The sequence below is a fragment of the Trichoderma gamsii genome, assembly GCF_001481775.2.
Source record: "Trichoderma gamsii strain T6085 chromosome Unknown Scaffold_11.2, whole genome shotgun sequence".
Classification (NCBI taxonomy): domain Eukaryota; kingdom Fungi; phylum Ascomycota; class Sordariomycetes; order Hypocreales; family Hypocreaceae; genus Trichoderma; species Trichoderma gamsii.
The window spans coordinates 746,462-763,605 of record NW_020171348.1 but is presented as its reverse complement, the minus strand read 5'-3'; the positions used below and the strand labels follow the sequence as shown (position 1 = coordinate 763,605).

At 48.2% G+C, this 17,144-nt stretch overlaps 5 protein-coding genes across 5 annotated transcripts; 3 read left to right on the top strand and 2 right to left on the bottom strand.

Annotated features, from left to right (window-relative positions):
* Positions 1–6,518: 6,518 nt before the first annotated feature.
* TGAM01_v204151 (hypothetical protein) lies at positions 6,519–7,946 on the top strand (the record flags this gene model as incomplete). The annotated part of the gene is made up of 1 exon (XM_018800704.1): positions 6,519–7,946. One exon carries the CDS (start codon positions 6,519–6,521, stop codon positions 7,944–7,946), a length of 1,428 nt encoding a protein of 475 aa, XP_018666169.1.
* An 899-nt stretch (positions 7,947–8,845) lies between these two features.
* TGAM01_v204150 (hypothetical protein) lies at positions 8,846–10,897 on the top strand (the record flags this gene model as incomplete). Its single annotated transcript, XM_018800703.1, has 2 exons — positions 8,846–9,249; positions 9,325–10,897. 2 exons carry the CDS (start codon positions 8,846–8,848, stop codon positions 10,895–10,897), a joined length of 1,977 nt encoding a protein of 658 aa, XP_018666168.1.
* Positions 10,898–11,105: 208 nt separating this feature from the next.
* Positions 11,106–11,912, bottom strand: TGAM01_v204149 (glutamine amidotransferase; the record flags this gene model as incomplete). Its single annotated transcript, XM_018800702.1, has 2 exons — positions 11,106–11,577; positions 11,662–11,912. The coding sequence occupies 2 exons, from the start codon at positions 11,910–11,912 to the stop codon at positions 11,106–11,108; spliced, it is 723 nt and encodes a 240-aa protein (XP_018666167.1).
* Positions 11,913–12,953: 1,041 nt separating this feature from the next.
* TGAM01_v204148 (hypothetical protein) lies at positions 12,954–13,261 on the bottom strand (the record flags this gene model as incomplete). Its single annotated transcript, XM_024549358.1, has 2 exons — positions 12,954–13,089; positions 13,158–13,261. 2 exons carry the CDS (start codon positions 13,259–13,261, stop codon positions 12,954–12,956), a joined length of 240 nt encoding a protein of 79 aa, XP_024405943.1.
* A 1,012-nt stretch (positions 13,262–14,273) lies between these two features.
* On the top strand, positions 14,274–15,206 carry TGAM01_v204147 (pyridoxine biosynthesis protein PDX1; the record flags this gene model as incomplete). Its single annotated transcript, XM_018800701.1, has 1 exon — positions 14,274–15,206. One exon carries the CDS (start codon positions 14,274–14,276, stop codon positions 15,204–15,206), a length of 933 nt encoding a protein of 310 aa, XP_018666166.1.
* Between the last annotated feature and the right edge of the window lie 1,938 nt (positions 15,207–17,144).

The window sequence follows — 17,144 nt, the reverse complement described above, 5'->3', positions numbered from 1 at the left end:
TTGCAAGCTTCGTACAGAACAGCCTCTAGTAAGTCACATCGATTTCCTCTCTCGCTCGCTCCAGGATGATTAATAAGGAGAACACGATGGCCTCGTGAGTGCGCTTAGAGAACCGAGAGGAGCTTCTTTCTTCTCTTGTCTCCAGTGGGTGCGAAATCAGGGTTCTTCTGACTATAAATGGTTCCGTTCTGATCGTTGTGGCTTCAAGTTTGCTGCCGGCACTGACTCCTTCTTTCTACTACAGTCTCCGCGATCCTCCTCATCCTTCTCTGGTAAGCAATCTCAACCTCATACTGCTGCAATGTGGGATGATTAAAACACAGAACGTTGATGTGCGTTTGAGGCACAAGGGTTCTTGCCTCTATCCAATGGACGCAGCATTAACGTTCTTCTGACCACATATTACTCTCTTCCCATGATATTTTGACTTCTAGTCTACTGCGGATACTGATTGCTTTCAAACAGGGTTGTAAGAGCTTGTTCAACAGCCACTGGTAAGTTGGCCTGCATTTCTTTTCTCTCTCGCTCTGTGGGATGATGATACAAAGAACGTTGATGCGCGTTTGAGGCAAACGGGTTCTTGTCTCTTGTACACCGCAGTATCACAGTTCTTCTGACCACACATTTCTTTTCCTCCCCTTATTCCTCTTCTTGTTTTGTGGGATGATGAAAACAAAGAATTTGTGTGCGCGTTTGTTTGAGGTACATGGGTTCTTGCCTCGAACAGACGTAGCATCAAAGTTCTTCTGACCACATTTTTTCTTTTCTTTCTGACACTGTGGGATGATGAAGAACAGAACGTTGATGTTCGTTCGCTTGAGACTCTTCAGGGTTCTAGTCTTAAGTGATCGCAGCACTAAGGTTCTTCTGACCATACATTTCCTTTTGTTTTTTACTTCGTGGAGTGATGAAAACAGAACGTTGATGCGCGTTCGCTTGAGGCTCTTCAGGATTCTAGTCTTAAGTGATCGCAGCACTAAGGTTCTTCTGACCACATATTTCCTTTCTTTTGTTTTGTGGGATGATGAAAAACAGAACGTTGATGCGCGTTCGCTTGAGGCTCTTCAGGGTTCTGGTCTCAAGCGATCACAGCACTAAGGTTCTTCTGACCACACATTTCCTTTTTCTTCTTCTTCTTTCCTTTTTTCTTCTTCTGTGGGATGATGAAATTCTAGAACGTTGATGCGCATTTGCTTAAGGCACAAGGGTTCTTGTCTTAGGTAAAAGCGGCAATAAGGTTCTTTTGACCACATATTTCTTGTTTATCCCTCGTGGTATGATGATAATAGAACGCTGATGCTCGTTCGCTTGAGACACTTCAGGGTTCTTGTCTCAAGTGATCACGGCACTCAGGTTCTTCTGACCACATCTTTGTCTCATTCACGATCGTTTGGACTCGAAATACGTTACAGATACTAACTATCTCTTTCTCTCAGTGCCTTTACCATCTTCTCTCGACAATCTTCGGTAAGTATCTCCCGTTTTTCTCTCCCCCGTGCGATAGGATGATTACAAACAAGAACACGATGGCCTCGTGAGTGAGCGTTTGAGACAAGGGGAAACCTTTTTGTCTCCAGTGGGTGCGGTATTAGGGTTCTTCTGACAAGAATCTTTCTTCACAATTATTATGGCTTCAGCTACGTTGCGGATGCTAACTTTTTCTTCATCCTAGGACTCCTGTGATCCCAAAGCGCTCAACAGTCTACGGTAAGTAATCTTTGTTTCCTCGCTCTCCCATTCGCGCGCTATGAAATGATTACAACAAGAACGCGATTGCTCGCTCTCTGACTACGCGTTCGCGGGTAAAATGGAAACTTTTTCCCTTCTGACTACCTTTTCACTTTTTTCTTCACTTTTTTCTCACTTTTGAGTAGCCGTTTCCAGTTCTGGTTACTGACGCTTCTCCAAAAAGTAACTCAGTTAGATCATCTTCCTCCCCTTCTTCTATAACGCCAGTAAGTACCTTTCTATTTCCTTTTTGTTCTGCAGGATGATTATAACTCAGAACGATAATTGAGTGGTTTCAAGCAGGGGGAGAAACTCTCTTGTGGCTCCCCAATTATCGTTCTTCTGACCACACCTTCTTTCTCCCAGTTTCAAGGCGATCACATTTTGGTTTAACCAGCTAACCAGCTGCGCAGATGTCTTTGTTCAGAATCCCCTGATCCAACCTCTATTGGTAAGTTCCTTTTCATTATGCCTTTCGCTTGGTGGGATGATGATGAACAAAAAACGACGACCTTCAGGGTCTGCTTTCAAAAGATGGAAGAAACCTTCCACTCTTCTGGGTAAAATAGGGTTCTTCTGACCACATTGTCTTTCTCTCATCTTCAAGGATTAACTTTAAGTTCAATATACTAACCAGCTCTGCAGATGCCTTTTACGAATTTCCTGATTCTATCTCTAACAAGTAAGTTTCTTCCTATTTTTCCTGTCGCCTGGTGGGATGATGATGAACATTAAACGACGACCTTCTGGGTCTGCTTTCAAGCAATGGAGTACTTTCCTCCACTGTTCTGGGTAAATTAGGGTTCTTCTGACCACAGTTCTCTCTATGGCGCTTCCCATCGGTTTCAAATCTTGCTTCTGATTGCTAATCACTGCACTGGACTAGGGAACGCAAAGTTTATACAGCTGGGTAAAAATAGAATAGATGTGGTAATAAATGTCCCAAGACAACTTAATCTCAATATTTTTTACTATTATGTAATGTCTTCCTTCTGGAGAACGTGACTAGATTTTGACTTGACCGAGTATCATAGCGAAATAAAGATTACTTCGGTTGATGTTTTGTAAATTTTAGCCAAATTCCAAGTGGAGGTAAAACTTTTCTATTTTCAATTCCTAACACGGTGATAGAGTTCTTTCGCTGCTCTGGCCTGCTTCGCTACTTGCTGATTAGGTGCGATCAAACTTACGGTATGTGCCCAAAGCTACGATGAAGGTGGTGGTAGTTGGTATGACTTCAATTTAGATGGCTGACAGATATGATGAAAAGAAAAGAGGCGCCTACGAGTCCTATGACGGAAGAAGAAGAACCGAATACTCAAGAAGTCACCATGGCAAGAGAGAGAAAGAAAATATGGCAATAATGAAGCCGAATATGATGGCCACAGTACCAAAACCACTTCCATGGAAGAGCGGCGCTAGGTTGGGATACCTTCGGATACAAAGGTAAGATTTCTGGAGTTGATGGCAAAGGGACGTTGGTACGCGTGAACACATATTCCAGTTATTAGAAACATCGGTTGCTGACACAGATTCGTAAAGGGACGATCAGTATACGAAAGCAAGAGCGGGAAAAACACAAGACGAAGATGCAAACGGCAATAGAAAGAAGAAGAAGAAGAAGAAGAAGAAGAAGAAGAAGAAATAATGCAGATACATAATAGGCTTAGTCCACACCTTACGATTGAAGGGCAAGTTGGGCGATAGAGGCTACGTCATTCTAGGATCGGAATGTCATTGCCAGAATTATAAAGCATTTAGCTTCATGGATTGAGAAATGGCTATAGGGAATCAAGGAATGCGGAAGAGAAAAGAGCTACCCGTGGAAGGGGCGAGAAAGACATAGAAGTGAGAATATGGAGACAGGAATACAGCAGTAATAGCGGGATATTAAAATAGAGATAACACTCTAGGGGATCGTGATGAGAAACGCCGAAATCTATAGCCGGAAGCATGCTTGTGTAATGAGAATGCCACATCATTGGGAAACGCTGGCTTCGAATGTTCGCAAAACAACGGCTCTCTAGGCAACTCGCTCAAACCCAGAGGCTCGATTGCAGAAGCTTGACCACGAGCGGCCGAATGTAATGATCGCAAACTCTATCCCAATCAAATAGCGATTGGTAATTGAATCCGCAAGATCATGATATTTATTGCCTTATTCTCTTTATAGTAAAAGTTACGTGGGGGGAGTCAACCCAGAAGGAAATATCCGGACCTTTCGCCCTAGCCTTGACGTGTCAACTGGAGCTGTAGAAACATTCGGTTAGTCGGGCCGGGGCCACTGTCAGACTTAGCTTGAAGCTTAGCTTCTAGATTCCTTGTACTTTGGACTAAGCTTGAAAAGACTTGACGTCTCGTACGGCTCGCGATACGGGACTGAAAGGGCTTTGCCAAGACCGAAGCTGGGGTATGTTCGTGTCTTCCCGCCCACGCTAGGCTGGTAATCGACGACAGCGGGATAGTGTTGTATGATTCGCAAAGGGTGAAAAGTGCTGTAAAGCGTCAAGATGTCTGTTGTATGCGTTAGATGAGACATGTGGACCGGGGGCTGGCACATTAGGAGTGCTACAATCATCACCTCGACAAAATTGCTCCAACCAGTATAGGGCTTCTTTAGCTTTCGAACGGCATGGTTATCTTCAGCCTTACACTCAACATAGCCACCCGCACCTCGCTGTGTCCGAGGCCCGGAACAACAGGAGAGGGAATAATATGTGGAGATGACGAGGTGTGCGTGTTTCATGTTTCAGATGGGTGGAGAGTCAAGTAAACGAGCCATTCAAGCCAGGGCTGAAGAGGAAGAAAAGGTCAGCGCTGCCGAAGTGCGAATTCGAACTGCGGAGTGCCGCAGGGGTGCTACGGGCTCACTTTGCACCGCTATCAATTCACAATAGGCATTGGATGAGTGGGATCAGTGAATGTCCAACAAAGTAACCTCGTATAATCGACGCAGCCCTTCGATAAACCAAGATACGAAAGAGGTGTCGAGAGCGGCCGCTTACTGCACATGCAGCCAATTCAGCTGCCTTGAAGAAGCGGTGTTGGCTTGATCTCGCTATGAATCAACAGACGATGCGGCATCGAGCCCTTAAATCCCCGCTTATCTGCGAATGAAGCTCCCGACTATGTTCCACTGTACGCGTATCTGTCGATGAAACTACGTTTTGTTCTTCTTTTTTTCGCGTAAAATAGAGTGAGTGATGTTGGGATGTCGGTCTCGTATTCTGCGGCCTGCAGCGCCCATATGCAGAGACGATTACGTCGCCCTCTGCCAAGCCACTTCGGCAGATGGACCAGGGGATGCAAAAATGGAGATGATAACTGGGCAGAAAACCCCACGTCACAGCAAGAAAACAACAGGCCTAAATAAGAACTTTTATACTAAACCGGAAGTTGTTCCAAACGAGGAGCTGCATTCCCGCGCGGTGTTGTAAATGGGTCTGTCGGATACGCTCCACATATCAATTCCCTGTCCATTATTGCGATTCTAGAAGCTGTGATTTGCCATGATTCAAGCCGCTATGGGGATGCAAATTGCCGCTTAGTCCTGCCAGCCGTGTCACATTCCACCCTTAAAGTAAACTAAAGAAGCTTAACAAGAAAATGGTAAAAAGAACAAGCATTACGGCACATCCTGTACCTTTTTCCCAGAGCTCACACCTATTGGAGGAAAAACCACGCGAGAGTGGTTGGTTGTACTCGTCGTCGAACAGGATCCATACGTAACTGCATCTTGGGCTTTATATAGTGTATATGCCGAAACTTTCCTCTCCACTAGAGACATTAATTGCACAAATAGATATTAAAAGCTAACTGGTGGGGATATCATATAACTTCCTGCTTAGTTGCGAAATTATATAAGGTAGGTAGCTGCCTCTCTTCCATGGCCCACAATGGTACCTACTAGACTACAACTTCTCATGTCTAGGGTTCGAGAGTGTAGCGGGGAGAATTAACTCTAGCTTAAATAAGTTCAAAGAAGCATACTTGATAAGGAGTAGTATTCTAAATTGTTGGAAAATTGGTGTAATCTGCATCGGCGGATGCTTTGATAGGATACATATCCCTGGCTACCAGAGCTGACTGACAAAGGCAATGTAGAACATTGCCATATAAGCTTAGAAGATAAAGAAAAGTAAGCAATCGGAGTTGGGAGTTATTTAAAATTCAAGCATACGAGGAAGACTGCATCAATAGACGGTGTATTTCTATATCACCAAAGTCCGTTTTCAGCTCCAAGCGGACATGAGGTTATCGCGAATAAGGGAATATAAAAATAAAAATAGACTTGAAACGGATTTAGCCGCCAAACACGAACACCAGCCGTAGACGCCAAGCGCTCTGACTGCTGAATCAGGCCCATCGATATGTACTCTCCCCCACGTTGGGGCTCTGCGATACGAGTATCCTCGGAACACTGCTCATTCGTGGAAACTACACCAGTCAGGGGTTAATATGATTTGTTAGAGAGAGTCATGACAGTTGCCTATCCACAAGAGCCAATGATGGAGAAGACAATGGTTTCGTATTAGGGGATGTACTTTGTACCGAGAGAAATTTTTCCTGGCCCCATCAACATTCTGCGCTCGCCCTGTTTGTTTGCTGATGGTATTTGTTTGCGCGTTTGCCTGTTTTTTTCTATCTTAATAATCATTTTTGAGTGCAATTGAGCAGCACTCTCCTTGGCTTCTACATTCTCTATCCTTCCGTCTTGTTCTATTTAACACATTATATCATCATTCATAACCAGCCCTATGCTCTTTTGATCCTTATCCGGTATAGAACCAATGGGTCTACTATCAGCTCTCAGCTCTTTCTTCTCGAGGATTCCGACATTTGCTAGCAGGCCTGGATGGATTGCTGCTCGCGCCGTCTCTCTACGACTCCATCAATTTCCAAGTGATGAAGAGGATGGCGACGAAGAAAGCAATGGCAAACCACGAAGGCGGCGATGCCATCCTATTTTCAAGATATTGCTCTTCATTCTTGCTCTAGCCGGTGCTGCTGCTCTGTTTGTGAGATTTTTTGAAGTCTCTCGCCTCCCCAACTTCTCTCGGCCGAGCATATCGTACCCATATTCTGTCATCCCTATGTGGTCCACGGACAGAGAAGCAGCAGCTGTTCCCGTGCTGGGAGAATCATCATTCGATTATGGAATGTATTTCCCACCGCAAGGAAACAACTACTTCCCCCTTGTGGCTCCCTACAACGAGCCTCCTCGCCATCGACCGAAAACGCCGCTCTTCATCGCCTTTACAAGGAACAATGCCATGTTGCGGCAGACTGTTCTTGGGTACATTGCCAGCGGGTGGCCGAGAGAAGACATTGTCATCGTTGACAACAGTGGCACTGCTGACGCCAATAATCTAAAGCTGTTGTCGGACTCGAATCCCTTTTCCCTCGACTACGACTTGTTTCGTTACCGATACGGTGTTTCGATTCTGCAGACGTCTGTCCTTCTCAACTTTGCCCAGTTGCAAAACTTCATGCTGAGAGTGGCAATGGCTCGTCACTGGCCATACTATTTCTGGAGCCACATGGACGTTGGTATCCTGAGCCACGAAGAAGAGACGCCCTACACATCCTTCTACGAGCGCGTGCTAAACGTCCTCAACGAAGCAGAATCATCTAGATTATCTGGCAGGAGCAAATGGGCCGTCAAGTTCTTCAACTTTGACTACCTCACGCTGGTCAATGTGGACGCATGGCGGCACATTGGAGGGTGGGACGTGTTTATCCCTTACTACACCACTGACTGCGACGCCTACGGACGACTAAGAATGCTAGGATACGACATTGATCGCGTGGGCGCAGGACACATATGGGACGTAGCCAACGTCGTCGAAGATCCCGAAGTCAAGTTCTTCCCTCCCAGCTCCCGCCCGAGATCTGACAAGGACGGCGAGGCACCCAACAATGCCATTGAAGACGACAATGCGCCAAACTCGGAACGATTCAAGGCTCTAAGGCAAGAGCTGCAGAAGATTCAAGACGACAAAATGGCCAACTCAAAAGGCCGCAATACATGGCAGAATATGCAAAAGGGCGGCAAGGGAGAGCCGTGGACATATGATCCCGCCGGCTTCCAGGCTGCTTGGTGGGAGACGGCGGATAGTGGAAGGAAGATTTTTGAGCACAAATGGGGCGGAGGAGGCTGTGATATCTTTGAGCAAGACAAGACTATGGAAGATATCTGGAAAGATGCAGAGGAGTAAGGACATTAGCGATATACTTGGCATGCTTTTGTTTGGAAGTTCAATGATGGGCAGGTAATATGTGGTGGTACTTGGGGGGTACAAGAGTTGATCTGTTTGCGATTATTAATTCAAAAAGGCGACTAGAAAAGCTAATCATTCGAGCATATAGAGATAGCATTTATTAACTGACACGAGATTTTCCTTTTGAAATAGATGTTACTGACTCTAGGTTGTGGCTGAGTGAATGGCTGAGCATTGGACAGGGGTTGGAATTTAGCCGCGCCAAGACGATTACTGCGGAGTGTTCCGCCGCACATATCGGGCACAGCAGTAAGAATTGGTGGGTCGGCTGCCGTCTCAAAGTTCTTCTCTGTTGTTGATTGTGGATGAAGCTTTGTTGTTTGCTCGACAATTGTACTTTGCGCAGTTTATCATTTCAACCCTAACCCTCACCGAATTCTCGAATCTCGTGACAGGAGAAAAGAAAAAAGAAAAAGAAAAAGCGACAATTGGCCTTGGCCAGGCATCCAGAGTCGCATCGAGAAAATGGCTGGTGATGCGCCCTGCAGAGATCCTTGGTGGTGTCACAAGCTAGCTACGGGTGGTCCGCAAGGCTGCGTCATCGCCTACGACAGCCTTTTTTTCAGCTGGAGCAGCGTTTGAAGAGCAATAAAAGGTTATAATGGACTGCAAAAGGGATTCTGTTTATCTTGCAAGAAAAATACTGTGGCGATTCATTCTCTGTAGGAGCAGCATTTGGTTTTCTCCCACCGAATCTTGAACAAGCACGCGACAATACTACTAGTATCTCGAATTGAGGATACAAACAACGGGTACCGCAGCCTCAATCTTCGAAAGAGCCCCACCAGAGGCCTCCTCAGTGTGTTTGCTTGTACACAATTTTCATCAACAATACAATGGATGGTCGTTCTACCAATGCCTTGACAACTCTTTGCTCTACAGTAGCGCAGCGGGCAATTGCCATCCTCCATGAGGTGCAGCTCCTGATCGAGCCGCTGGGCTCAGGCCTGGACAAGCTCGAAGCGCTATTGGAATTGAATACTTCGCTGGAGGAGCTCAAACTCCAGGCATCTCAGCTGGATGCTTCTCTCGCCGCTTCCACTGTCTCCATGGCAGCACACGATGCCTTCAAGCAGCATCTCACAAACTGCGATGGAACAATGGCAGTCTTGTACAAGCAGATACTGCGTCTACAGGTAGACAATATCGAATTCATTAACAGCGAGTTTTTGGCAGTATATGACCGGACTGTCAAGGCAAACAGCCAGCTTTTGACAGGCTTTCTTCAAGTTGTTGCAGCGTAAGTGCCTGCATGTACATTCCCAAGTTGCAGCAAAGCGTCTTTGACTTACAATCAAATTGTTATCATTCACAGAGGAAATGCGCAGCAGCAAGAGGCCAGTCTCAACCTATTGCGCTCCAGCGGCATCATCACACAAGTCGAGCGCGCATCAGAAGCATCAACAGCGCAAAAAAGCATCCTACTCGATCCAATCGAATCATCATCCGCGACAGGAAGCGGTAGCTCTTCCAATCCGCCACCAGCCCAACCAGCAAGCGCAGTTGCCCAGCCTCCGCCTTACACCGCCGAGGTCGAACCACCATCATCTTCTTCCTCAAGCCCTGAGCCCGCAAAGCTTTCGTGGGGACAATCCTTGAAAAACTCATTCAAAGCTCTAGCCGTGGCTTTCAAGCCAAAGCCAGAACCCTTTGTCTCCGCATTATGTCAAGCCGCAACCATTGGCGACATTCAGCAGATAGCAGGATTCCTCACCCAGGGAGCAAACATCAATGGGCGCAACGAAAACAACAAGACTGCTCTGCAGTGCGCCATCTTGAACGACCAAGAAGACGCTTCTCGCCTGCTTCTCGCATCAGGAGCGAGCATTTCTGGCTCTGGGTGGTCTGATATCCCGCCGCTCTTCCTTGCGGCGTCTGTAGGCAGCCTCAACACTGCCAAGATGCTCATCGAGAAAGGAGCAAGCATTGACGAAAAGACTGAATGGGGGGAGTCATACTTTGTCGGCGTGGTTACTTCCGGCAACATGGAAGGCATCCGCTTCCTCCTGAAGCAAGGCTGCAGCGCAAAAACAGAAAACATCAGCGGCGAAGCGGTTATTGTAAAGGCAGTGCAAGGCAAGAATATGAAACTCGTGGAGCTGCTTTTGGAATTCGGCGCGAGTCTTACTTCCACCGACCTTTCCGGTCGCAGCTTATTAGCCGTAGCCCTCGACAAGAAGGATCACGAAATGGCAGAGCTGCTCCTGAAAATGGATGCCAAGCCCAACGACTCAACCGTGTATGGTAACCCTTTGCTGGCCGACGAGATTAGCAACCGAAGAATCAAGACGGCGAAGCTATTGCTCGACTGGGGCGCAGATCCCAACACCACAAACTGGTACTCGCAGCCAGTCCTCCTCATAGCCATCAGAGACTCCAAAATGTCACAAGAAGACAAGCTCGACATTGTGCGCCATCTCCTCGCCAAAGGCGCAAAAGGAAACGTTTGCGATTCCTCCACCGAAGCTTCCGCAATCCGCTTCGCCATGGAATCAGGCCTCCCCGAGCTCGTGTCCCTCCTGCTTCGACATGGAGCCAAGACCACGGATCAAATGTCAAACGGCGACTCGCTCCTAAAGTATGCCATCGACCAAGGCAGAAGAGACCTTGTAGAAACGCTGCTCCTCTACGGGGCTGATCCGGACTACACTCCTGCGAAGAATGGCATCAAGCCCGTCAAGCCGCTTGTTCAAGCGCTTGTGAAGCAGGACTTTGAGATGATTTGCCTGCTTAAAGAGGCTGGTGCGGACACGAACACGCCGGAGGTAAGGGACGTGGCCAAGGCATTGGGCAAGGCTGAGGTCTATGAAGCGCTTGGTATTCGTCACATGCCGCCTCCAGGAGATGGCAGTCCTCCATATTATAGTATGGCAACCAAAATCAATTGAAAGCAATGTCTTGGAAAGATCTCTTGCACATTAAAATCATGTAGCGTGTCATTGTATTTCTTTAATTCTTTATATCCCTGAAGCTGTAGTCTATCAAAGGGACTTGATGCGTCTATATACAAAACATAGTGTATCTTCTTCTAAGAAAAACAATAAATTGAGAACAAAACCGGTATAAAAATGCAACGCCAACAGTAACTCATCCAGATCAAATGCGCAAAACTTGCTTCAACCACCATGCATGAATACGAGCATCATCCGTCAATTCCGGGTGAAAGCTCGTTCCCAGAATCGACCCTTGGCGAACCGCAATGATATCCCCCGAATCATCCTTCGTCACAGCCTGCGAAACACCAGACTTCATTCTGTCGATTCTTCCAGGCAGCTTGGCCATGACTTCTACCCCGGGTCCTTGCTTGCTCTCGCCCGTGGAGAGAATCTCCTCTACAACGGGGGCACGGATGAAGACACCCGGGAACGGTGAAGGGTCTGCTTCGCCAGCGAGGAAGGGCAGCTGAAGGGGCGCCTCGAAGCTCTCAATCTGGCGACCAAAGTGGTTGCGGTGCACGCGGACATTGAGGCCGCCAATGAGTTCCTGGCCGCCCTTTTTGGTTGCGTTGGCTTGGTTTGAGAGGAGGATGAGGCCGGCACAGGTTCCCCAGACGGGCTTCTTCTGGACTCTATTGAGAAGGACGGTTAGTCATGTATAGTTCGTATATATTTATACTGATTGCGTGACAATCGAATGAAAGGAAAAGCCTTACTTGACAAAGTCTCGCAGCGGCTCCAACAGCCCAGACTGCTGCGCAACAAAAGAAATAGTCGTGCTCTCGCCGCCGGGAATAATCAAGGCATCGCACCGCGCGAGCTCTTCGGCGGTGCGCACCTCGATGGCCTCAAAGGAAGTGTCGGATTTGGTCTGTGAGAAGACTGCGCTGGCAGCCTTGCGCAGGAGATTGAGGTGCTCGATGAAGCCGCCCTGGAGAGCCAAGACGCCGACTGTGAGGGCCATCATTTTCGAGGAGTGGTGAGGACGAAGAGGTAGATGGGAGAAGAGGGCGTTAGTCATGCATAAGCAGGTAGAAGCACTGTAAGATCTCTCTAGATTATAATGACAGTAAGTGCTGCTGCTTCTGCTGTTGTTTGTATTCAAGATGTAAATATGGAGCGGGTAGCTATTATCGGTCGTGGAGCCCTTTATCAGTATCGCTCGCTTCTGTCATGGATTCATCCAGAAGCGCCGGTAGCCGGCCTATGATTGCACTGGCTGCTGAGCCGGAGATTGATTTTTTTGATAGTGGTGGCGGGGTGACCTAGCGATGGCGCGAATAACCCCACGTTAACAAGTACATGTGCCAGGCACTAATGCAGTCTCTTGGGTCGAGGCGAGAGGCTGCAAGTACTCCGTGTACAGCACAGTCACTCGGCACTTGGACTGCAGAGTGTCCACAATCATTGACTGGATGGGTATTTACCGCCTGGTAGATGCATATGTACGTCCAGATTACTACTGCTTATCTAGTAAGTAGGTATTTGGTAATAGATGGCATGTATAAGCAGTACAAGTTAAGTCATGTTAAGGGAAGAAAGACAGTGTCAGTGTACATGCCCTGGGCATCCTCTACAACATCTAGACTCTCGCTCACATATTCCGGAGATGGCAACTCCTGGCAACTTTTATTTTTCAGATGCATCTTGCAATAAATGACAATCCTCGGCCTCATTTCCCATATCCTATTTAGGATCCTCCTTCTCCTGCTCCGCCATCGGAAACTTTCGGAGAGGTTTCCAATTCCTGATTCCATCCAGCGGGACTGCCTCAATCTGATAACAACAGCCTGGTAGAGTTGACCAAAACCTCCGGCCGTGCTTCCGCCCTGCGTCTGCAAATGCAAAATGCCATGCAAGTGTCAAATCGATGCAGATTCGCAAAAAGTGGCACCAGCGCTACGGAGGCTGGCGCCGCATCGACCTGCATGAGGCGCCCCCGGAGTCGCCCAAAGAGGTCAAGGCGCGCTGCAGGTCAGAAGTACAGGGTCCGCCGGTCCGGATGTCGCTAGAATGAAGCAGCGAATGCTGCCAATAAGCCCTGGAGGCTGTAGTCATAGTCATGCTGAGATATGATATGCAGCAGCAGTAGTGATATCTTAGCGGTACCTACTAGTAAGAGACGCTGGACTATAGAGATACGACTGCATGTAGCAGTAACTAGTAAGCAGTGTACACAAGCAGACATTGCTAACAAATACAGGATACGTACTGTAAAACTCTTTCTCCCGGCCATCTTGGATTTGTGCCTCGCAACTCAGATCTCGGGGCAGCACGAGGGTGGCAATGGCGCGCCGCCAAGGCTTTTGACGGCATCCATGCGGCTTCTAGACGCGGCCAAAGGCGCTGCTCGACACTGTGGCTAATAGATTGGCCGTTAGTTGCTTGATTCGACTCTGCGGCCCTTGTCATCGCCATCTGACTTTCCAGATACAAGTTGAGCCCTCGTATTCCCTGTAACTCGACTAACCAGCATTGACGATACTAATGACTGCATCGATGCAGCCTTACTCCCATGCTCACTGCATTCACTCCATTCCGCCCTGTTGCTCCCTAGTCTTTTCTTCTGCAGTGACAGCCTATGCTTTCCGATGATTGCCGTGACACCAACCGCCCATCCATCCACCCTTCCATCCTCGCCCAAGTCACAGGCGCCTTTCCCTTCTCCACCTGTCAAAGGCTACGGCCGGCTACTCCATTATACGCCTCTCTCCGTACTCCGTAGAAGGATACAGAACCATGGCTCCGTTTTCGCTTGCTCCGCACAGGAGTGCGCGGCGCCCGCTGCCGCCATGCAGTAGCTCATGTCACTAGATGGTGGGTTTTGGAGTTCGCTCTCCAAGCCGTGAGAGCATCTCCAGCCGAAGTACTCCGTACAGAGCGCCAGGTACCTCGCGCTAGATGCAAATCAGAAGCAAAAAAGGTACTTTCGTAATCTTGTAATTACCTTGCCTGTAGTACCTAGTTTTGGGTAATTTTTTTCGGGGCTTGGTATGGAACTCAGTTGCTCCGATGCTAAATAGAAAAAAAAAAAATTGACTCAGCCGGGCGACTTGTCTGTTTGCCCCGCGGCCAAGTCTCTCCCCCACTACCAAACCTTCCGAACGCCTGCCCCGCGGCATCATATATTGAAGCCATCGCCAGCCTTTCTCTGAGACCAATTCCTTTCTATTCTCTCAAACCACTCAATCCGACTCGTGGATACTCTTCAACCTCTCTTCTTGTTTGTACATACCTATACTCTCTGCATCCTTTCTATACTAACCATCATACTCTCCACAGTCTCATCTTCTAGATACCCCTCCATCTCCCTCTCCAAACCACCACAATGACCAACGACGCCTCTACCAACGGCTCTGCTGCCGCTGCAGCCCCCTCCAGCTTCGCCCTCAAGGCCGGCCTCGCCCAGATGCTCAAGGGCGGCGTCATCATGGACGTCACCAACGCCGAGCAGGCCCGCATCGCCGAAGAAGCTGGAGCCTGCGCCGTCATGGCCCTCGAGCGAGTCCCCGCCGACATTCGCAAGGACGGCGGCGTGGCCCGCATGTCCGACCCGGCCATGATCAAGGAGATTCAGGAGGCCGTCACCATCCCCGTCATGGCCAAGGCCCGTATCGGCCACTTTGTCGAGTGCCAGATCCTCGAGTCCCTGGGCGTCGACTACATTGACGAGTCCGAGGTCCTGACGCCCGCCGACGACGAGAGCCACGTCGAGAAGAGCCCCTTCAGCGTCCCCTTTGTCTGCGGCTGCCGAAACCTCGGCGAGGCCCTGCGCCGTATCGCCGAGGGCGCTGCCATGATCCGAACCAAGGGCGAAGCTGGCACCGGTGACGTCGTCGAGGCTGTCCGCCACATGAAGACTGTCAACCGCGACATTGCCCAGGCCAAGGCTGCTCTGGCTGAGGGCGGCATTGTGCGTCTCCGCGAGCTCGCCCGCAAGCTTGAGGTCGATGTTGAGCTGCTGCGCCAGACTGCCGAGCTGGGCCGCCTGCCTGTCGTCAACTTCGCTGCTGGCGGTGTTGCCACTCCTGCTGATGCTGCTCTTATGATGCAGCTCGGCTGCGACGGTGTCTTTGTCGGCAGCGGCATCTTCAAGTCTGGCGACCCTGCCAAGCGAGCCAAGGCCATTGTCCGTGCCGTCACTCACTTCCGCGATGCCAAAGTGCTCGCTGAGTGCAGCTCCGGTCTCGGCGAGGCCATGGTTGGCATCAACTGTGACTCTATGAAGCCCGAGGAGAAGCTTGCCGGCCGCGGCTGGTAAGCACTTACCTTGTACGATTTACAGAAAGGGATACGATGAGCGAAAGGAAAATTGGGTATATACAAAGAAAATAAAAGAGGAGGATTGATCAAAGGAGCTTGAAATGTACTTTACTGCCATGTTGGCTTTTGGCGTTGTTGTTATTTATTGCATTGGGCGGCACGCGGCACATAGCATGCTGAACATGAAAAAGTCTGTACAACCTCAACTTGTTATGTTGAGTATAGCACGAAATCTACAATACCATTTATTCATTCACAATCCACGCCTCTTTCTAACTTCATCTCTCTCTTTCTGCATTTTCAAATGCCGGCATGGGTCAGGGTATGGGTTGTCTCCATTGAAGAAAAGTGAGTAACAAGCAATTTACAGTCTGAGGCAAGACAGCAACATCTCCACCACTGCAAGTCGCAGGTAACAGACAAGTGATTTGGTGTTTTACTTGCAGGGGAAAAAAAGGCCCCCTATATAAAAAACAGGAGGGAATGGAAAAACAAAACAACGCCACCTGCAGGTTCACTTTTGCCGCGTCCTGACCACGAGGCTGACAGCTGCGGACTTGTTTACTTTCCAATGCCACCCACTATGCGCGTAGTCATGTTCTGGATTATTCTCATCATCGAGTTCGGACTTCCTTCTCTCTACAATACTCTCTACAAAGCATACGAGTTCCTCAAATCCCTGTTTCGACCGTTTCGTGGTAAGAGTCATCGCACTAGGCAAGTCTATCTCTTCCCCTTGATTCTCAACCAGATCTTTTTATTTCTTTCCTGTATCTGCCTTACTTTCCTATTCCCTTTGCGCCCAGAGGACCTCTTCATGATGACCTCTTCATGATGACGTTTCTTCACTTTTCTTTCAGAAGCCATTGTGAGAGGCACTATCCCAGCTCTTCAGGTCCTCAGTTTGATCTCTCTGCCCCTTTATCTTTTGTTTTCTTGATATCTCATCATAGTCACCTTTCTCTTCACTTCTTTTTGCTAATATCTGGCTTTGTAGCAAAAAGGAGAACACTGTTCACTTTGCTGAGCCCATCAGCCACGTTCGCATCGTCTACCAATCTTTCTCAAGATTCTTCTAAGCCTCAAAGCCAAAGCCGCTATCGCAGCGCCACTTGTTCACGAATCTGAAGCATCTTCTCTTTCTTCACATTCCATCTGCTCTTCGCCACTTTACAATATTCTGCTACGGCGCAGTCCCATAGTCTCTTTGTCGGTCCAAAGCACAAACCTTTCTCTCGCAAGCAAGCAAACCTCATAAGCAGCACATCAAGCTCCTTTTCGCAACAATGATGATCAACGGCACCGAGACTGTCGAGACCAGTGAGCATGACCTCTGGGTCCAGAAATTTTGGATCTGGGTGTTCATTATCTGGTTCTGTACCAACGTTCTATTCATTCTTATCCTCTGGCCCTTCAGAGACTGGTCAGACTTCCTCTAGTCCATCTGCGTAATCTATTTCGCAATGGAATTCTTGATCTTGATCTTTCGATCGTTTTCGCACCAATACCCCCCAATTTGCTTATTATCTGCTGTACACTCGGGAATTATGGGAACACACATCTGCCTATCGGGATATATCGAAACACTCTCGCAATCTCTTCAGGATTATTTGGAGTAGTAGTAGTTATCTTCCCAAGTTGAACAGGCCTTGTTATATTCTGCATTCTGTTTCCTGAATATGTGACTGTTCTGACTTCCAATCAATTGTTTTTGGTTCCTTTTACCCTTTTCTTATGTAACTTTCCCTAGCATAGTGGACATTGTTTGGCAGAAGTCATGGGACCATCACCACTACTGCCGATGTCGGCCGCATTGCAAATACTGGTGTTTTGAACCAGCACATCCTTCAAATGAATCCTTGGAATAATCCTCTGCAATCTTTACCTCTTCTCTAGAATCCTGCAGATACTTTTTACAGTTACTTCATCTTTGTCA